We start from the raw sequence: 22,261 nt of genomic DNA on the forward strand, positions 1-22,261 counted from the left end.
TAAGTCACTCATTTCCATGCTGTTGTACGTTGTTTGCTTTTCTTTACTGCTCTGAAAACAAATTAGTAGAAAAAACATTATCTATGGGATGTTTCTGCTCTGTTTGCATGCAGGCATATTCAGGTTTCCCATCTCCTGGAATATTTCTCCCTGGAGCCAATTACACCTTCTTTAACCAGTCTTCTAGTCCAGCAGTTTCCCTTGCAAAGTAATTTTTGTCTTTTTTTTTGTCAAGTGCGCCTCACCATAAGACAGCAGTATCTGATGATACTTAACCAGGTCATTCACTGTACTAAACACTGATTGTAGCATATAACTTGCTGGAACACATTATTGGTTTTTGTTTAGTGAAATGGTGCTAGAAGTGAAGCAGCTATCAAACAGGAATAAAGAAAATGTCTTTCACTCAACTTTCTAACTGTTCTTCAATTCAACTGTTTAATTAAAATCTGCTATGAGACTAGGACAAATGATGCAAAGAGGAAGAAAACAAATAGCAAGGTGGTAAAGTTGCTAATATTATTAAGTTATTAAAGACACTAGAGGCAAAAACTGACTGAAGAATTGGAGAAGGTTCCAGGCTGAAGAAGTGGTACAAGACTCAGTGTAACCACATGGAAGGTGGTACTTAGAGGAAAACGGTTCTAGCTTTGCATGTGAGGTATTTAGCTCAGAGCTGACTACTATAACAATAAAAATAAATCTTTAAGCTGGAATATGACTGTATCGTGACAACATTTAGAATGATAGTCCAGAAACCAGGGCATTGGGAATAGAAAAATAGATCGTTCTGTCACTGCACAAAGTTATGGTTTGAATGCTGCGTGTAATACTGATCTAGTTATCTGGAGAGGGGCAGGTATAGTAGAACTAGAAAAAACTCAAAAGGAGGACTGTTTAAAGGTGACCAAAGGCAACATCATCAGACTGCCTAAGACAAACTCTTTAGCCTGGTAGAAAGGTAGCTTAGGTAGAATAAGATAAAGGCCTATAAAAATCACAAGTGACAGGGAAAGCACCAACAGGTAGTGATTGTTCAGGGTTCATCACTGTAGAGACTGAAGATCATCAAACGAAACTAGCAGATGTGTTCAAAACAAGTAAGAGCCTTTATTCCACATTATTCCACGATGTGCAGTTGAGCTATTAACAACACTGCAGCAGGATACCGTTTGTGATGAGTGTAGTTTGCACTACTTCAGACAGTAACTGGACAAAATAGTGGAAGAAGCCTATCAGGAAGTTTAACTGCAACGCCAGCTCTGGCTCAGAAAGACCTTGAGCTGCAACATGTTGGAGGCTTGGAAAATATTCTGGAATAATATCATTATCCTTTCCCCAGGCAACTTCTATTGGCAATGGTGACAGCAGGATGCTGGGCTGTAAGTGACCCAGTACAGTGATGTTACATGCCTGAGGAATCCCAGTTGTCAGCTAGCTGACTTGCTTGTGACATTCTGAAGTGTTCTGCTGAGTTCAAGAGGCAGGACTTGTTTTTCCTATCATACTTCCCTTAAATGTTCTAGAGTTTTGATGTTTACAAGTAGTACTTGTACTTCCTAAAAAGAAAAACTTATCTCAATGCCTGACTTCATAGTAGATGCTACCACTTTAGTAGCAGGCATACATATAATGAATGTTTCTGTCTTAGCTGCATAAAATTCCTTCCATTGAATATATTGGCTAGTCTTACCTCCCTTCAATTAATTATTTTAAAAACACTGGGTTTCTTTTATTATTTTGTCCAAAAATATCAGATCTACTGAGTAATATCCATCACAAACCTACAGAATTACATAAGCATTTTCAATCCAGATCCATTTATTCATAATCTTTGTCTATTCATTTCTAGTTATCCTTGTTCAATAAAACTGGCTTTACTACGACACCAGCAAGTCAAACAGTGACTTTTTGTAGCTTTGATTACCTTTAGAATAGGAGTATTGAACTTTCTCAGTCTGACTGTAGTTTCTGTTCCTTCAAAGCTGTATTAATTCTGCCATAACCCGGAAAGGATTTTCCAAAATTGTTATTTCAGTGAGTACGTTCTCGTCTTAATACTGGCCTCAGACACACGAGGGCTTAGCACTGCTGTTAGATTTGTAAAAGCAAATGCAGTGACACAGCCTAAAACTGCAAAGCTGTCGGTGCTGGGCTAGGAATTCTCCTTCTGCCGTGGCCGGGATTCGTGTTACCCTGGTTATTTAGCAGCTGTTGGACACGGCGCTGGTGAATGGAGGCCCTTGTCTGCTCAGCCGAGCCAATGACAAGCGCCTGGCGTTTGCCAACGGGCAGCAGCACAGAACCAGTAGCTAAGTTTAGTGCAACGGACGTGTTTCTTGGACTTCATACGTGCATATTTACACTGCCCCCCCCCCCCCCCCAAGTGAATCAGCCTGCAGGTCTGAGAAGGAGCAAGACAAGTTAAGACGCCGTCAGCCAGGGCTCAGGCAAATGCCAGACTCTGGGGATCTCCTGATAAGCATCCGTATTAAGAGTTTTCCCTGGTTCTGACGTTAACAAAATGGCATACAATTTTTGGGCAAGTATTCATGCTAAAGCTTGGCTTTTCTTGGAGGAAAGGAAATGCTGGTTTATTTTCTAAGACAAATATATTTCAAAGGAGGCAAGATCACGAGAGTATTTTACTCAAACGAAGTAAATACCTTAAAAAGGAAACCCCTTCTTTGTTCAAGAGAGGAAAATGGCTGTGGACAATGCTTGAACAGCATATTGGTTGCTGACAAATGAGGTTGACAGTTTTGTGATTTATTTTTAGCTAGAGATTTTTTTTAAAAAAAAAACAACCAGAAGTACTGTGTAGCTTTGGCAGTTGCTGCATATTCAGCGTGGGTGGATGGAACTGAGAAGTCGCATCTGTGCTAACAAGCATTTTGGGATTCCATTAAAAAATTAACTCATGTACTGGAAACTGAAGCTATATCAGCTCACCTGGGGAGCGCTGCCCTCCGAATATCCTCCAGAAGGTAAGCAGTGCTGCCTGTCCAAGGCACTTGTAAAAATAATTACTTGGGCCTCAAGATGTGACATCAACTCAAATTTGGGCGGTTAGATCGACGTTTTCTTTCACTCCCGAGATTACAAGTCAGTGAGGTAGTCTCTACCCTCTTCTTCCAAGTTTTACTTTTTAACTAGAAAGGCTAAAAATAAACTTCAAAAAGCCAGCTGAGGAACAGTTTAATGTGGTCATTGTTCGGGTGCCGAGTCTAAGGAGAGTACCTAACACTGGAAGACTTCCAATAAGATGTAACTATGTTACTTGGAGAGCAGTTTGGACATTTATGTCATATTAACTCAAAAGTCTGATAAGTTGGTGCTTTACATCTGCAAAATAAACCTCTTGCCAGCTAGACTTTGTTAATGTAGGTATTTCTGGCTTGCTTAGAGGTTAGTTGAGCCATGATTTTTCAAGTAGTCTTTTTGCAGAAGAGCTCTTACTTCAAATGTTTTTCTTAACACTGTGAGTAAATGACTATTAATTCGATTTGCTAAGAAGCAGATAGTATCTTGACTTTGATCTGGCCGGTATTAACAACTCATCAGAAATTCTGTTTGAGTGAAGCGTAATCCACATTAAGCAACTTTTCTCCCAAAGTGCCGATTAAAAAAAGTGCTAAATGACTTGCTGTAAGCTGTCATAATGTTTGGCCATCCCACCTTTCCTGGAGAAGGACTGGGTGACCTAATCCTCCTTACCCTTCACAGTAGAGAGGTTTACTGGAACTTACTATGACAGAGGAAGGATGTCAAATAGACTTTTGATCTACATGTATACAGTTTCCCAGTTACCTTTGAATTCCGGTTGTCCCTTCGTAGCACTCCTTTCCCCAAAACTGTCGTTGTGGGAATCGTTACTCTACTATAGGCAGGATTCAGAGGAACAAAGCCTACAACTTCATCACCTCGGCGCTCAATGGAAAGAGGTATGTAATATAGAACATCTGAAGTTGGTGGTCTCACTACTTGTTTCTAGATACCAGCAACTGCAAAGCTGAGTAGCTTCATAGGAGCTGAATAAAACCTCAGTAATTAAGGTAAACACTTTGATACAGTATTCAAGATTTTGCAAAGAAGTTACATTTGTAGCTTTTTGTTCTAAAATTCTTTTTGTATATAATTGTACCTGCCTTAGAATCTCTCATTTCAGGGAGTGTTTTTCTCTGTTGTGTTGTTGGGTTTTGGTTCCTCACCTAGAGGCCCATTCAAGTAGTCATACTGGTAACTTGAGTGACTACTGGCCCTTGCCGGTACCGGTGACAGGAAATGTCCATTGTACCTTTTAATAGCTTAGGCCCAGCTCTCCTGGGTTTACATGAGTCCCTCACCCTAAAGTGTTCTTTAAATGCATGTAAAACCAGCATCATTTTGCTAGCTGCATATATCCCAGAGCAACTTTCCTGCCAGAGTTCTATGAGGACACAGAATCTTAAAAGGTAGTGAGAGCCAGTCTATTGAGTTAGCAGCATTCGTACTGAAGATGCTCAATACTTAGTCTACTTTGAAATTCTCTCTTAAAACAGCAACACTACCGTATGCTTTGATAGAAGGTTTGGTCACTTACAGCCTAGACAGTTGTTGATCTATGAAGAGAATTGTGCTTCTTGGATTCAGAAAGGAATGAATGAAGGTTTTCACGTGAATACTTTGGAGCTTAAGCTTGATTTATTTTATACTGGATTCTGTGCCAAAAAGATACTTGTTTACCAGAAATTAGTTGATGAAAAAGGTAGGGAAGTGCTGCACTGGGTTGATACTGGGAGAAGTGGTATACGTGTGTGTCACTGACATCTGAGCAAAGGAATGAGCTGAGGGACGCCTCTCTTTGTCTGATATTATTAATAAAAATGGTGAGCCTAACTGGAACCAGTGAAACAGAAGGCAGGCGGTTCCTTCTGTCAACACTGGTTTGTGTGGGTTTTGTTTTTGTTTATTTTAAATCTTAACATAGCTAATCTCTTGTAATGTTCAGGTAGACAGACAATGTCTTGAATTCTTCATACATTGGTGTAACTAAATAGAGATCAATTTGTCTGCCTCATCCTACCAAGTAAAATTCAGTAACACAAAAAACCAAACCTTGTCTTCCCTTGGAATTTTGTTTCAGGCTAGCTAAAAAATCACGTCTTCTAGGTAAAGTCCCACCACTTTAACCATTAAATAAGTGCAGAGGAATATCATATGCAGCAGTTTGTCATGTTGCAAAATAAATCTGCTCCTAAGAGTTGAGGTGTACGGAGAGCTTTTAAGTTTCTCCATATATTTGTCTCTGATACCAAAGATCCCTTTTATTAACCTTTTCTATGTAAGATATATTTTGATAACTGAGGCAAGGCATTGCCACCAGCTTGGCTTGAAATGTTTCTTTTTATATGATGTGAGCTGTTCATGATGCAATTTTGTCACCGATTCTGAAGCCTCCTCCCATTCAGTCTGTCCCAGCATGGTACCATAAATAGAAACCTATTCCTTGCCCATCCCAAGTTCTTGGCTTGGAGCTGTATTTCTTGGCTTTATTCAGTGGGTTGTTTACACTGCTTAAACCTTGCACCACTCTGTGGGAGGCCCAAAGGCTAACTATGGATCTGTGCTTAGCTCAAGCAAACCACGTTATTAAGAGTCTGGTTGCTTGCAGGAGAGGAACACCTAGGAATGGCATTTAGTTAGGTTGCCTGCATTTTACCAGAGCTGTATGTGAGCTGTCTGTCCCATTTAAACTGGTGTTTTTCATGGCCACATGTGTGTCAGCAGAAAGACTAGGTGGTCCATTTAGGTAAGGGCTGAAGTCTGTTACAGGGTAAAGAAAGTTCATCGGTCTGCTTCTGTGCCACCACATTATTAGACAGCAGGAACTTGGCCTGTTCAGCATTGGTTTGCTTTTTAGTATGTAGTTTGCCTTGAGTATTTTTGGTTAGTAGGAAACGCTGAGACTTGGCTTCAGAAACAAAGCTACTGTAGAACTTGATACTTTTCCAATCGTGTCAGCAAAATAGGAAACCCGCTTGCTGCTGTGTTATCAATTTTGTTTCCTTGTATTCATTAAGGCAGAAATCCTCCCACTAACAAGCTGGGTAAAGATCTTGAAGTCTAGTGATGTAAAGTGATACATGTTTTGAAGATGCAGTGGAAAATACCAATTGTACTAGCCGTCTTTAGTTACTTGATGGTCTACGTTCTATGCTTTTAAGTTGACCAGTACCTGTTCTTTGGTAGTCTTAAAAGCAAGCATATAAAATGAGCCTGTGTGTAAAATAAGCATCACGGATATTTATATAGGTATTTAGTTTAAAAACTCAAAGTGAAAATAAAGATGTGGTACATGCAGGAATCCTGGTGGGCTTGTGTTCAAGTGTCCCTTTGTGGAAAAAGGACTGTAAGAAGCCAGGAGATAGAACACCGTGCGTGTGTATATACACACCCACCCCCATGCTTTTTGATGTAAAATGCTAAGATACCAGGTTGAGACTGTATGCAATAACCAGGATTTACCCACCCTATAACCCTTACTTTGTCTGTCTTCCTTCCATTGACAAACTAGTCACTTTGGCCTGCTCCAAGCAACACCAAGTCCTTTTCAGAGCTGTATTTCCATTTACACGTTCTTTTGTTTAAAAGACATCAACAGTTGGTTCAGAAATTCAGAGTACAGCAGATTTGTTAGAAGCTTTAGAAGCTCCCTGAACTATATATTTTTCAAAGTAGCATAGTCAGCAAGATTTCCTTTTATTCAACTTCTTCCCACTGCTGGAAGAACAGAGAAATGTTTCTAAGTGGATGATTTAAGTTGTACAGGAAGGGTACCCAACCACTCTCAGGAAACTGCTTTGAAGGACACCACAGGGAATAGTCTAAAGAGCTGGGAAGAGCTGCTGTGCCTGAAAGGTGGATTCTTCCACCGAGGAAGTTAAGTACACCAGAATTAAGATTTTATATTGTGCACTTACTGCGAAGGGAATAGGAACAGGATGCAGATGTGGTGGATGCAGATGTCAAGGTGACGGCCTACAGTACTACAAAATAACTGTCTAGGAAAATCAGTTGTAAAAGAAATGATGCTCAGGTAGAAAGATGCCTGATTTTGTTCTGCCTGAGTGCATTTGACAGGACCTTCTGAACTGCTACACACTGTGCAGGGACACTCCATATCCTGCCCATGGAGGAATGCCTTCAGGAGGGTGGCTGGAAGGATGCAGCCAGAGAATTGCCCTGTTAGGGGAAACTTCCAGCTAGGGTATTACTCATCCACAATGCCAATGCTGGCTATGACTTGGTTCCCATCAGGAGCTCATTAACAGACCAGCCAGCCCTTAGGCTTTGCCTGAGGATACTCTTCTGACAGAGGCTAAAATTGATAGGGTCAGTAGATGTATTTGCAAGTTACGTTCTTAATCCAACCTAACTTTCTGCTAATCCTTCTTTGTTCCAAATACCAATTACTCATCTGTTTTATTTTAGCTAAGAAGTAAATCTGTGATTTTAGCTAAGGTTATTAACTATTACAGCTAAGACTAATTTAGCCACAGATCCACATGTAGCTTGCCATTTCCTGGTACCATTTCAGCAGTGTGTTTGTCGCAAAGTTCATCCACGTGTTTATGAGGCTGCATTGTCTTTCTCTACAAATTCTGCTTATTCTTTGTGTATTAATAGAAACACTAAGGGTAGTACTAATACCAGTGTAGTTAGGAGTACTTGGAGCAAATAAGGGGAGAAAACAATAAACTGCAAGAGACAAAACCAAAGATGAAAATGGATAAAATAAACCCTAGGCATCTCAACCTGTAACTACTGGCTAGCATGCTGCAGGATTCACTCAGCTTGGTTTTGGAGAAGGAAGGAAAGAGGTCACCCACTTGTCAGAACTTTAGGAAGACAACAGTATGTAGGTATCCCAAGGTATTTTGTCTAGTTATTTTTTCCACATACATTAGGCGATGGTGGTAGAGGAAATAACTTATATCGCAGACCATACAGGGAAAAGCAACTCCTCACCACCACAAGCATACCCATAGTTACACAGTGTTTTTCCGCATCCACAAAATGCAAACATTTGGAATAAGGCAGGTTGCTCGTTTCTTACCTTTAGCCTGATCTGAGGCCTCATCACGTGGTGCAGCAGTCTTTCTTACAGAATGGTGGGTTATAGAAATGCCGCTTCTTTTGTACTTCTTCCTCCTTGGTGGGCTGCAGCAGCTCCTCTCCCCTTACAAAGGCCAAACCATTGACTTTCCTTTCCCTGCTCCCTTTTATACCCCTCTGCAGCAGCCCCCACCCACCCCCCAGGTGTGATACTGCCATGGTGATTGCTTGTTCTTTAACCCTTCCTTGTCCACGTGTTAGGAGGAGCTTGTCCTGCTAGAAACTATACAGCCTTTGCTAGACAGCTATGGCTTTTAAAGAACTCATCCTATAAATCTTGTGTTTTTTGAGAGATAATTTGATGATGCCCTTTTAGAGAGCTGTCCTGAGTCTTACTAAATCAGCAAATATGCAGCTCAGATTGGGAGTGCTGTATTGCCCTTGCTCTCTGTTTCTTTCTGAAATGCTCAAGAGAGTTTGCTTGCTCAGTGCTTGTACATCTTAGATGTATGTTTTCATTAACATCATCCTGTGCCGATTCATGTAAATAGTGGTCCCTCAATGGTATGTGGAGTAGAAAAATGAATCAATCTGGGCCGTCCCCTTAATGGGTGATCTGTTTTGTAATTTGTACAAAGGAATTTCTCCAAGGAAACTGTTTGCTTTCTTCCCAAACACTTTGTTGCCCAACTTTTAGCCGAACAAAACTCTGTCTTCATAGCTTATCTCAAATTTGTTTCAACTTGCAGTCCATTCCCCACATCCTCTGTTTAGCGTTCCCTGGGAAGCTCCACCCTCACTTCCAGCTAATAACCACGTTAACCCGCAGCTCGATTTCCACAGTTTCTCCTTCGCCCGCTGGCAGCACTTGGTTTTTCATTGGCGCCAGCCTTGTCAGCAGTGATCCTCTGCACGTTTGTGCTGGCAGTAGCAGTCCAGGACTTCTCGTGTCAAGCAGCCTCTTCTGCTTGCTGCAGAGCACAGCATGATTGTGGGGACGGTCCTCTTCCAGTCCAGCAGCTATGGCAAAGAGGGTAAGCTGCTCTGCTGCCTTGGTGAGGAAACTTCTGAGCCTGGCGTGAGTTTCACAGGTATGATGCTCAGGGATGTAATGCTGTGCTATCCCTTTCCTGTATTTCTCCAAGTGTTTCAAAAGGAAGGTATGGGACTGTTCAAGTCCTATCTTTGTCTTGTAGAATGGGACCAGCCATGGGCAGGACTGAGATTCCCTGCTTTTATCTGGGTTTGGGGATTATTGAAATGCTGCATCCTTATGAGCATTTACACAGTTAGCATTTCAGAAATAGAGACCTCTTCAGCACTTAACGTGACTCTAAAATTTAAGAGTTAGCGTGTACTACCTCCTGCTCTTGGACCAAAGAGGTTGGTAGTTGCAGTGTTGGCAGCACAGGGTGGGGGACAAAACACCCCTTACATGTTGGCTGAATAGGAAAAGCATTCGTATCCGGAGAGAAGCAAATTGTATTGTGGGAATAAAGAAAAGGAAGGAGATGGGTGAAGCATAACCTTCTCGCATGACTATGTATTACTCTTACTAAATGATGATGTAAGTTTTCCATTGTATAGGAAATGAAAGTGGTAATATGTGATTTATGGCTAGCCTTTAAAAGGAACTGATATGAAACAGAACTTCCCAGCTCATTTCCTCACTCTTGGTGCAGACAGAGCTTGCAGGCTATTCAGTTGGAGGGGTATCATTTGTGATATGCTTTGGGTTTCTTAGTTTCCTTAATAAGGCCTATGCGATTATCATGTTTCCCTGACCTTCCATATCTTTACTTATTGGATGGTATAGATTGCACACCATATTGAGCAGCATAGGTTATTATGTAATAACAACCTGCAATAGGTACTCGTATGTCCTGGTAGATTTCCCGTAAATACATATTGGGTAAACTTCAGTTACTTAAGCATCCAAGCCACTCTAGAAATGAAAGTAGAGGAAGTTAGTGAGACATGAACTCTTAAAAGCTTTTGATTTTTAGGTGATGTGTTTTTTAGGTAAGCACTATAGCTAAGAGATTGAAGCTCCTCATCGAACATTAACTTCTGCTGGCTTTTTTGGTACATAAAGTGGGTGTTAAGAACATGCGCCAGCCTCCCCGGCGCTCCCAAGGAAGTGGTGGTAGTCCCACACCTGCTTTGAATCCTTGCTGGCAATCCAGGACAGCACCAGAAATGGTTTCATGTGGGCAGAGCTGCTCAGCACGTGGCAGCAGGTGGCATTTCTGCTGGTTTTGCCTTGGCTGAGGTGCCTGCTGCTGGGCTCCCCATGGGCAGGCTTAGCTGGTCATGGCATTTGCTGCAGCAGCTCTAAGCTAAGCTGATACTAGGCTGCTTCAGGCTTACCCATCCAGTGCGTGGTTAAATGCTTCACTGTGCTGTCTGTTAAGTCAGGGTTGAGTGCTCAGTTCATGAGCTTTTCTGGCTTGAGAAAGAGACTTGAAGTATGCTTTGATTTAGAACAAATGCATGTAATTTTGTAATGCATGTAATTACAGCAGACATGTAATTGAAAATAAGCAAGTTATTTAAACACCATTAACACATTTTGGAGCTGAAAGTTTGAATGTTTTTTGGAAATGCTGCCTACTTTTGCGTTTGCTCCTCAGCAGAGATGCGTTAAGTCAGATTCCTTCTACAGCACATTTGCTGAGTGACTTTGCTTAAGGCACTGAAACACTCTCTAACGCAAGTCACTGTAGGAGTATAAAGAATGTATTATTTAATTAAAGATGTATTTTTACTCCATAAAGATAGATGGATTTAGGAACCCGTGTTATTTCCTTTTGCTTAAAAACTGGACATGCATATGCACACACTCAGCCCTAAAAAATTAGAGTGGGATGTGGGCAGCCATGCTGTAATGTAGGTAGCAGAGCAGGCATTGGGATTTCCTCTCTTTTCCATGATAGCATCCAGTCTGATGGGTTAGTATATTGTAAAACTAGTTGCAGTTGATAGTTAGGAACAAGTTAGGAACAAGAACCATGTGTCAATATTGCATCTGCAGACAATGAAGTCGAAGAAGTGACATTTTGGTAGCTTACTTTCTAGTCACTTCTGTTCTTGCCAGGAGAACCTTGATAGAGAGCAGCTTTGGCAAGGCTTGGGAGGTAGGTTATATTAAGTAATTGCAAGATGCAAGCAGTGTAACTGACTAAGTACCAGAAATGCAGTCAAAAGCCACTTAGCTAACGTGTTTAAAAACAAAACAGAACAAACCTCAAGTATTTACTTTCTCATGTACTACAATAGGGTCAAAAAATTGCATATAGATGCTGGGAAACCCCTTACAATATCATTTTCCAGGCTTGAGCTCCGTCCTGTGACACAGATTTGGCATATGTTTGCCTGTAACTTGGCACGGGCCTCTTCCTGTTTTGTGTCTCACTGACTTCCCAGTTTTCCCGTCCTGTATTGCGTTTGAGCTCTTTGTTCTCTTTTAAAGTGCCTTATAGACTAGCTCACGAATGTTGATCTCATGGGAGCGTGGGGAAGGAGTAGTCAGACACGTGTTCTCTGGCAGTGGTCTGCTTAAAAACATCCTGAGCCTGACTCTCAGTCCCTCAGAAATGGGCCAAAGCAATGATTGTAAAGCAAAGAAATCCTCAGTTTTTTTAAGGAGGACTTTTTATATGTAATACACTTAATGAAATCTCTTTTACAATGTACGTTTCCATAAGTAAGTTCAGCAAGAGAATTCAGTAATATATATTGGGACGGGAACGTAATGTCAGTTGTGCCATCAGAGAAAATATTTATATTTTTACACCTTCTTTTTTTTTGCTTCCTTGAGCAGCCCAAATGTATGAAGCCACATCATTGCTCTTTCTCTTGTCTTAATATTGAAATTTATTCTGCTACATGTTCCTGGAAAACCTCTCTTCACTACAGTTCTTTCCAAAACCCTGTTTATTTAGATTGTTTTTCATCATCAGAGGAACTGTAGGGACTTTCTTCTTTTGTCTATAAAACAAGTCTGATTCCTCCCCCCCACTCCCTTGTACTATCAAGATTGCATCAGTTGTCCTTTGAAACAGCAAAATAGAACTGGCGGGGTATTCAGAAACACTGCTGCTAAATACCTAGCATCGCCCTTACTACTTTCTGTCCCTGTCAGTTTTCCACCTCTTATTTACACAGTCTTGTATGTATTACAAACACCGTAATTCTTGCTAATACTGAATCGGTTACTGTCCCAACCTATGGATCTCATTTGTGTCATAATTTGGTCTGGTTTACCTGTATTTGTAATGTCAGTTTCAGATCCAGGCTACCTACTTCAAACACAGAAACAGTAAAGACATGAAACAGCGTTGAAAGGTTTCCTTCACTACTTCACATAGTCAAAAAAAGCGCTTTTAATTTCTCACCCATTTCTTATCTATGAATGCTTAAATACTTTCAGAGAGAGGTGTATATAAATAGAAGTATATCTAATAAAATAAATATAAAAGGTGTATACATAGCTTGCTGCTTGATATATAGGTAGTTAATCACCTTCTCCAGCCCGTTAGAAGTAACCTATAGAATGAAGAGGCAGCACGGTGGGGATTGAGAACCACTGATCTAAGATGTGTAGCTGTGGTGTTCCCCCTCCATAAAGAGCACATTATGCAGCAGGAGCTTTGCTGTGCTGTATGCTGGGTTTTGGTGTATTGACAATCATACACAAATTTACTTTTCTGCTCTTTCTTCAGAGGCCCTGCACCGCCCCTATGGTTGTGATGTTGAACCCCAGGCACTGAATGAAGCCATCAGATGGAGCTCCAAGGAGAACCTGCTTGGAGCCACTGAGAGCGATCCCAATCTCTTTGTTGCACTTTACGATTTTGTAGCAAGCGGTGACAACACGCTCAGCATCACCAAAGGTAAGGCTGCAAATCGCAGAGCAGCTACTAGGTTGAAAACTTAGCAACAGAAAATAGGAAGCAGAATCCTTCCCCGGATAGGAATAGGAGTGCAATTAGAGAAAGTTATTCTCTGAACTGATGATTTTAAGCAGACGGCCTGTGTCTCACTTGTGCTGGAGGGCCACCTGCCGGGCAGTTCTCCTAGTACGGAGACAGGCTTGTGTGACACTGCTGAACAGTCCAGCCCAGCTACGCTTGTTCCTGTTCTAGGCTGCCCAAATCACTGGTCCTGCAAGACACCTATTTTGGGGAGGGCCAGAGGAAACACGTTACATTATGGATGATAACAGAATTCAGCACTTTCAACTGGAGCAAAACTAAGAATTAAGAATTGCAGAGTGATTTTTTTCTATTTCTGTTCAGTACATACATCAGAACGGCCTGCGGCAGAACTGTTTTAAATCACATGCCATTTCAGGCTTCAAGAAGGAGGCAAACCTCATCCCTCCAAGAAAAAAGAAGTCTTTCTAGTCTAAAAAGCTGGATTACGGGAAGCTTTTTGAGTTCATCACTCACACTGCAATAAATTAGGGAACAGTACCGTAGGTATTCTGTCTGAAACTTTACTTTGTACTTTATATATAGCAGTTTAGTTACAAGACCACTGCTGCAGACTTTTATCGTTAAGCTACAAACCCATGCTTAGTTGTGATGAGTTTGTCCCTCAAAGAAACCCAACAGATTGCACTGTGCTTATTTTGTTTTTTTCTTTCTGGTCATAGGTGAGAAGTTGCGAGTCCTGGGTTACAACCAGAATGGTGAATGGAGTGAGGTACGTTCGAAGAATGGGCAGGGCTGGGTACCGAGCAACTACATCACACCAGTGAACAGCCTAGAAAAGCATTCATGGTACCATGGGCCAGTGTCACGCAGTGCAGCGGAGTATCTGTTGAGCAGCCTCATCAATGGCAGCTTCCTGGTTCGTGAAAGCGAGAGCAGCCCAGGGCAGCTATCCATCTCGCTCAGGTACGAAGGACGTGTTTACCACTACAGGATCAATACCACCTCAGATGGAAAGGTAAGGATCTTGGCACAATGCTGTGGGAGAGGAAATAAAGATAGTAATTAGGAGCTGGTACAGAATCTCAAGTTGCAGGCTGTTAAGGAAGGGGTGTGTATGAGAGAAAATGGATCCACTGGCTGGTTAATATAAAAAAAAAAAAGAGAGAGAGAACATGTATGCCAAGAGTTTGGTGGTAACTCACCAAACACCTCTTTGGAAGAAGTACAGACAGTACTTACCCTGGCTGAAAGCAGCTAGGGAGCAAAGCAGCTGTGGTTTGATGTGGTGAGGTCTTTCCATTGGTTCACTTGGAACGCGCAGAGCTTGGTAAGTCACCATTTTTAACCTTGATGAAATTGCAATACATTGCATTGAGAGATGCAGAAACAGGCCTAGCGCTTGGCCACAAGAATTCCAGTTTCTAGTCCTGTGAAGTACAAGGCAGGAGGCAGTACTGCTCTCAAGAGATAGCTTACATGTAGCTGCCTTCTGCAGGTAAAAATATCCCACATTTGCCCAGCAAGATGAGAACAAATACTCTAAGATCTGGTTGTTTGTTGGGTGTTTTTTTAAAGATGTTAGAATGTTTTTACTGAACCTGTTTTCCAGTGTTAGTGAAAGCTTCCAGCTGCCTTCATTTAAGTAGATTCCTGGTTCTTTTTTAACAGGTATATGTGACAGCAGAAAGCCGTTTCAGCACTCTAGCAGAACTGGTGCACCATCACTCAACAGTAGCAGATGGACTTGTGACAACTCTGCATTACCCAGCACCCAAGTGCAATAAGCCCACTGTCTATGGAGTGTCCCCCATCCACGACAAGTGGGAGATGGAGCGGACCGATATCACCATGAAGCACAAACTTGGGGGAGGGCAGTATGGCGAGGTGTATGTTGGTGTCTGGAAGAAATACAATCTCACAGTTGCTGTGAAAACATTAAAGGTGAGTTTTCAGATTATTAGGCACTGTTCATTCAGTCACCATTTACAACAAGGGTAAGGGAACTGTAATGTTCTCAGTTATACCACCTAATGATAGAAATATCAGAAAGTGGAGCGTGCTATCTGAAAAAAAAAAAAAAAAAAAAGAAGTAGCTTTGCAGAACAAAATGAGCTTATGAAGCTTGTTTCTAAGCCACATGCACCGGTGCAATTTCTAACTTTGGCCCAGCACACACCTGCATGTCCAAGTCAGATCTGTAGAAATGGCTACCAAGTCTGCTTCCCTTCCCTCAGAAGAGCTGTGGAATCTTTCAGAAGTCAAAGGTGTTGGAAATATCTTCTACAACCTCTCCTCTATTCCTGGAAAAATTCAGCTTCCTGAAAAATTTCAAACCTTTTTGTTTGTTTCAACGGCTACAATTCTGTGTCCTCTCTGAGTAAGGAAGCTTTCAAGCCTAATTTTAATACAAGGCAGGGAAACTAAGAAGCAGATAGTCCTGAGTGTCTTCCTCTCACCAGCCACAACTGCTTTGGTAGCCACAACAGCTACCAGACGAGAAAGCCTAGAACTCCCTGGGTGCTGCAGGTCTGTCACTTAGCCATGCTGCAGGCCAGTCAGGCAGCTTCTCAGGGCTGTTGTATTTTGCTTTGGTAAAAGCCAAACTGGCAGAATGGAGACAAGGTTACCATTATTTCTATTCAGCTAGGATATGTGGTGTTAAGCAGACCTCGGTCATGAATATAAATTTTCCCTTCTTTTGTCTCTGTTTATCTAGGAAGATACCATGGAGGTGGAAGAGTTCTTGAAAGAAGCTGCTGTGATGAAGGAGATCAAGCACCCAAATCTAGTGCAGTTGTTAGGTTAGTGAAATACCTTGCTGTTTCTGTCTTGAGTTTCCACCAAAATGAAATCTGTCTTGTTCAAAAGCAGTGGCAGATTTTCTGTATTTATTTAACTTTTTGAATCAGCTTGGTTATGGGGCGGTATTTCTGACAGCTTACTCCTTTATGTCATATTGGAGCTGAGAGGCACTAATTTTAAATAAAACATCAAATATAGTCACTTACATCAGCAGACAGCTTTGCTGTTGAGGCATGACTATGCATTATATAAAAGTGTGGAATATCAGCCTCCTGTTAGTTTGTACCCTTGGCCTTAGACGTACTCCAGGGTTCAGTTACCAGGGTCACATTACTTTTCTGTGTTAAATCGGATTTACAGAATTTTCTGTGACTTATTTTTCTGTTAGAACAGAACAAAGCTACAAGAAAATTCAAAGCGAAAGAAAAAAATTATATTGGAAGCACAACAAATACCATTCTTTATACTTCTCAGATCAGAGACATTTCTAGAAAAAGCTCCACTGAATAGAAAAATTAGTCTATAATGAAGCAGAACACAACCAGATCGCTGCTGCTATAAGGGACCCTTGGTATCACCAAATAAGTACATGAGAATAAGGCAACAGAGATGCAAGTCAGATCAAACAACACGTGACTGGAAGAAATCTGCAGGCTTTACAGGTTGGCTGTGCCCTGTTTGTCTCACTGGCAAACGCATGATATGCTGATCGCTATTAAATAGTCTGCATAGCAGTTAATTCTACGAGTACAAAGATTCTTAAGGAGACACCCTAAACCTTTACTAGTGTTTAATTGCCTCTGGACTTGCTGCTTTCAGGAGCAAAGCTGTCAAGCCAAGCCTAGGATAAAAGGAGAAATGTGAAGAATGTGAAGGCTTTTAAGAATGGCAACTATTCTGTACCCATTTAAAAAAAGGGCACAGATGAAGTGTCTGCCCAGCCCAGTCTGGTTCCAGGTGTAGAGACTAAAAGATTTCTCATCAGAGAGATGCATTTTTGCTCTTTCTGATGCACAGCGTAGTTACGTTTTACTGCTGTATGTGCGTAATGGTATGAGCAGGCATTCAGCAGTGCTGCAGTGGGAGTTCACAGAGATTTGACGTGAGTATCCCGTTGCCCTCCTCCTCCGCTAATACATGCTTTGTACATAATTGCAATGACTGTAGCGAGTAGTCATCTGAGGAATGTGTGAGACTGCTTCGTTAGGAGCAGGTCCTACCATGCTGATCACTTACCCTGCTAGCACACATGGGAGTGCTTCACATTGCTCTGTAGTGACATTTCACTCTGGAGATCTTGCCAGTTGACAGGTACCTGCTTCCAGTTGGCCACTCTTTAGCTTTACGAAGGAAGAGAGGGAAAGAAAAGTAAATCGTATGTTTCAAAATAGCTCCTGTTTCATTCTGTAACCCTCTAAAGAAAAGAACTGCTCCTTCACATTTATTGTACAGGAACAGTGGTGCTTTGATGGACGTGTTTCTCTCTGTCCATAAAGTGGATGGACAGATAAATAGACAGAAGCACTGAGTTTTAAGTTGGGCTGCATTGGTCTGAATCTTGTAGAGGGAAGTCTTCACTTTTCAGAGAAACACTCACCAGTAGAAAACTTGACAAATGGTTATTAAATCAGGAATAGTTGTAAGCTAGGGAAGAAATGGAAGCTTTGTTCACACGCTCCCTCCTCTCACTGCTAGGTGTATGTACCCTGGAGCCCCCCTTTTACATTGTGACAGAATACATGCCGTATGGGAACCTGCTAGATTATTTACGGGAATGCAACCGGGAGGAAGTGAGTGCTGTTGTGCTACTCTACATGGCTACTCAGATCTCCTCTGCCATGGAGTACCTGGAGAAGAAGAACTTCATTCACAGGTGGGCGAAGTCACATTGAGCTGGTACAGTTTCAGGTTGCAATGAACAGGGCACCAGCATGGTGGCCCAGGAATTCCTCCTTTTGGGGAGGTTTCTTCCAGAGTTAGGTTTCACTCTGGCTTATCCATTGGCTGTTTTGGTTTCAATACTGTCTTGCAGTACCTTCTCCCCATGACTTTTATAGAAGACTGACAATCCGACGCACAACTGTTCTGACAGCTGTGAAAGTTGGTGCTGTCCTGTTCTGAGGTATCCCCTATGTGCAGGACATTGTCAACCCCAAGTCCTATTTTAATCCAGTCAGATAAAGTCAGGCCATAATGCTGTTAACAGCATGTGATGAGCTGCTGATCTCATCCTGTTCTCGGGAAACATAAACTGTGCGTCGTAACAGCTGTCATTGCTGGAAATTTAATAGAGTTTAAAGAATGAACACTAACCCTGATTCACCTTATTGCTCCTAAGAACAAGCAACTCAGTTGCTGACACTGTTCAGAGCAAAGCTCACATTGCCTTTACTGATGTATAAAGGGAGCGCTTCCCAGTTCAGAAGAGAGGGACAGGCTATGCAACCACAAGACTGTATTCAAAAGCCCTGCTCTTGCTCCAGTAATGGAGTGTGCTTTTTTCTTTTGTACAGAGACCTGGCAGCACGGAACTGCTTAGTTGGAGAAAATCACGTGGTGAAGGTGGCTGACTTTGGCTTAAGTCGACTCATGACTGGAGATACCTACACAGCTCATGCTGGAGCCAAGTTCCCAATCAAATGGACAGCTCCTGAGAGCCTGGCCTATAACACCTTTTCAATCAAATCAGATGTATGGGGTAAGAAAACTCCACTTCCATGTTCTTTTTTCTTTTTTCATTTTGTTTTTCTTTGCCAGCCTAGACAGTAACTTGCTTTCTGGCCTGGGCAGAAACGTGGGGATGAGATGGCCACATGCCAGGCCACAACTTCATTAATCAATAGCATTTTTATCATGTAATGTCTTCACCTAGACTGGCCTGAAATATCTGCAAGAAAACGAGGCTACCTCAAGCTGCAATAAAGGCCCCAATGTAATGAGCAACACAAAAGGAGGGCAGATTTATGACCAGGAATTTTGTTTCCTCCTTTTGCAGCCTTTGGGGTGCTGTTATGGGAAATTGCTACCTATGGGATGTCACCATACCCAGGCATCGACCTCTCTCAGGTGTATGATCTGCTGGAAAAGGGCTATCGGATGGAACAACCGGAGGGGTGCCCTCCAAAGGTTTACGAACTGATGAGGGCATGTGAGTATCTTCTTCCAGTTTGGGGGACAAAGCATGGGAGGGGTGGGAGAAATCTGTAGTTAACTCTGGAGTCTTTGCTTCTTACGTGCCGTTCCATTTGCTAACGTGGAAAAGGCCCTGTCACCTGAGACGTACCTGGTTACTGACGCACAATGATCTCTAGGGAACAAGAATTCACTCTCATTGTAGCAAATCGTACTGGTGTTTTGTCAGTAGGACTCTTTACTATGGAATCACCAAATTAGAAGGAAATTTAGTTCCCTGCAAATACAGCATCTGTGCAGGAGAACGTAGTTGATGAGATTGCACAAAACAAATCCTCCAAGCACGCCATGAAAAGCTCCCTCATGCTCCATAACGAATTGAAAATTTACTAATAAAAGGCCAAAAGATACAGTTTGCTAACAGAAGAGAGCAACAATGTTTAAGAGCACTGTGAATCTCCTTCAGTCCAGCAAGAGCAGGGAATACACAGGGCAAAATGCTGAAGATCCCAGGGAGCAAACTAGGCCATGCTGTTTAAGTAAGGCAAGCAGCTCTGAGCAGAGACCCTGTCAGTGTGACCAGGGTGGGAAGAGAGTCCTTGGCGCTAACTCAGGCAGTCTGTGTGGCCCTCAAGGTTAAACCATGACAAGGTACAAGACAGACAAACCAGGGCTTAAGAGACCATTCAACCTGACTCCAGCAATGCCTGATCCCCAACATGTCAAAGAAAGTCAGGGCAAATTTCAGTTATGGAACAAAGAAGCTGGGTAATGATGAAGGATATCGCTTTAGAAAACTTTCAGGAAGCTGATAAAAGCCCAAAAGCAGGGAATTCATATGATACTAACGCAACCCAAAATGAGCAGAAGACCAGGCACTTTCCAGACGCTATGGTAATATCGGCAGATAGTGCTTCCAGCATACATTCCCCTAGTGCAGATGTCTAACTACAGAAATTACACTTTTTGTGATGATACCCTTCTAAACTTTCCAAGATCCAACTTAGATCAACGCACTCTCTTGTACCTTCCCCCACAGGGGTGCATACATTCTCCTTTTGGAAGGCTCTGCCTGAATTTCAGTATTAGGAGCACGTGAGCAGAATGTTGCCTGGAGCTTTGCACACACAGTTATGTGTGACTAGGCTAGATGTGTTCAGTCCAGACTGAACCAGCCAGGGTAGCAAACGTGGAATTCTCCTTTGCCCAAAAAATTCAGAAGGAGGGACAGAGAGATCAGACAAACCTGTGGAGTTGACAGAGAGCTGGGATTTTCAGAATTGATTCCTTCCTCTCAAGATCTGTTTGTTAGGATATGGCAGAGTGACTGACTGCTGCTATGAGTTACTATCTGTGAATGAATCTAAAGCCTGTTTAATAGTAGGAGATCAGAGTCTGACTACAGTTGAGAAAGCTTAGGTATTTTCTGCCTCCTTGGACAAAATAAAAATTTATCTCCTGCCTGTTTCAGGCACTGCGACTTATCCTGCTTTCTCACATTGCAGGCTGGAAGTGGAACCCACCAGACCGACCTTCCTTTGCCGAGACCCACCAGGCTTTTGAAACCATGTTCCACGACTCGAGCATCTCAGAGGGTGAGACCCTGTTGCTTTCTGAAACAGTACTGGAGGTTATCCCCTGGCGTGCTGTGTCTTACGCACAGGCCCTTAAGTCTTGCCTGCTAGCAGTGGAGGTTGTGATGAAGCTTCGTCTCTTACTTAATTTCTTAAACATAAGTGGGTAGATACGTTCTCTTACTTGCTGCACAAATACTGAATAACCTTTAGACATATATCAGCGCAGGGGACAGTACGGTTTCATTTGAGCGCTAAGGTGCCAAAGACTTAATTGAAAAAATACGAACTCCTCTGTTAGAGGCAGACTGAAGAGTATGGAACAGTGAGTGATGCTGAGAGAAAGATATATGCATATCACAGTCCCTTGCTGACTGAAGCAATTAGGTCATGAAATATTATTCTGCCAGCCTTCACTTTTACAAAGCGCCTTAATCTCTGGATTTTCTACTTAGCTACTTCTAGGAGTGAATCCGTGCAACTCAGCTCTCAAATATAATTGGCTAGGAGGTAAATACTGGTGAGAAGTGTGATACTAGACAGCAGACAAGCAGAAGTGTCTGTGCATCTTCTACGTTTTAATATTAAATATGAAGCTGATCCATCCACTTCCCTACTACGGAAAAAACACACCAGGTCGAATTCTATCAGGGAGGATCTAGAATAGGCACAGCAAGTGGCCCACACAAATGCCACCCTGGGTGTGACCAGGAGGTTACAGGGTTTTTCCCATTTTTTTTCCCAATCACATACCTTGTGTTGATGTTGGGAAGGAAACGTGCACTCTTCATCTCTGACAGGGATGTGCAGTGCTTTTCCTTAAGCGAAGCAGCTTAAATCCAGATCCAGAGAGGACACAACTTTGAGGGGATCCCAGGAGCATCAACTGGAGGCACCTTAATTAAAAACAGGGGCAAATGCTTTCAGGGGTGGCTTTAGCTCTTGAGCAACCCTCAAGCCTGCAGAGAGCTAGATTCATACTAGACCTCTTGTACAGATCCTACCACTGGGGTTTTTTTGCTGAATTATGAAGATGTAAATGAGTTTGAAAGCATTATGATAAACAACTGACCCTGAATACCTCTAGACTTGAGCAAAAACTAAATCTGTAAGTGTGTATTTCTCAGTCGCGTATCTCTTCTTGCCAGTCTGCGTTTGTAGTAAAGACCAAGATTTTCTTTTCTTCTGCTGGTCTCTGTTCTAACTATTCCCTTTTTGGTTGTTTTGTTTGGGTTTTTTTCCCTTACAGAGGTAGCAGAGGAGCTTGGAAGAACAGCCTCCTCCTCATCCATAGTACCTTACTTGCCCCGGTTACCCATGCTTCCCTCCAAGACTAGAATGCTGAAGAAACAGGGAGAGAACAAGGAGAACATTGAAGGAACACAAGATAGTGTGGAGCACTCAGCTTCCAGCTCAGCACCAGGTATGGGCACTGGGCCAGTGGCAATGAGGCCATGTGTTCTGGGCTAGGATTGCTGCTGGTGTAAATTGCCAGAGGAACAGAAGACAGAAAAACGTGACATGAGAAGGGGCTTTGTGCTGCTACACCATTAGGGCTGTTGGCCTCCTCAGCAGCCCCACTATTCACTAGCAAATAGAAAACACTGTAGTTTTTTCAATGTTCTTTTAGTAAATCCAGTTGTATTTTCTCATTTTAAATTTAGTTCTGCTCCTTCTTTTAAATGACAGCTTCAAAATTAAAGTTGACAATGCAAT

At 42.2% G+C, this 22,261-nt stretch overlaps 1 protein-coding gene across 2 annotated transcripts in view; it reads left to right on the plus strand.

Annotated features, from left to right (window-relative positions):
* ABL2 (ABL proto-oncogene 2, non-receptor tyrosine kinase) overlaps window positions 1–22,261 on the plus strand; it is a 49,860-nt gene that overhangs the window by 20,411 nt on the left and 7,188 nt on the right. Inside the window, exons 1-10 of one of the 2 annotated variants that reach the window (XM_037404124.1) lie at window positions 5,317–9,188; window positions 12,822–12,992; window positions 13,757–14,052; window positions 14,706–14,978; window positions 15,754–15,838; window positions 17,535–17,712; window positions 18,353–18,537; window positions 18,835–18,987; window positions 20,477–20,566; window positions 21,795–21,968. In XM_037404124.1, coding sequence (XP_037260021.1) covers window positions 9,083–9,188; window positions 12,822–12,992; window positions 13,757–14,052; window positions 14,706–14,978; window positions 15,754–15,838; window positions 17,535–17,712; window positions 18,353–18,537; window positions 18,835–18,987; window positions 20,477–20,566; window positions 21,795–21,968 — 1,711 coding nt within the window. In that variant the 5' untranslated portion in view covers window positions 5,317–9,082. Of the gene's footprint in view, window positions 1–5,316; window positions 9,189–12,821; window positions 12,993–13,756; window positions 14,053–14,705; window positions 14,979–15,753; window positions 15,839–17,534; window positions 17,713–18,352; window positions 18,538–18,834; window positions 18,988–20,476; window positions 20,567–21,794; window positions 21,969–22,261 lie in introns of those variants that run through there. The other variant, XM_037404123.1, reaches the window with a different exon arrangement.

This window comes from Falco rusticolus, chromosome 11 (genome assembly GCF_015220075.1).
Source record: "Falco rusticolus isolate bFalRus1 chromosome 11, bFalRus1.pri, whole genome shotgun sequence".
In the NCBI taxonomy this organism is placed as follows: Eukaryota; Metazoa; Chordata; class Aves; order Falconiformes; family Falconidae; genus Falco; species Falco rusticolus.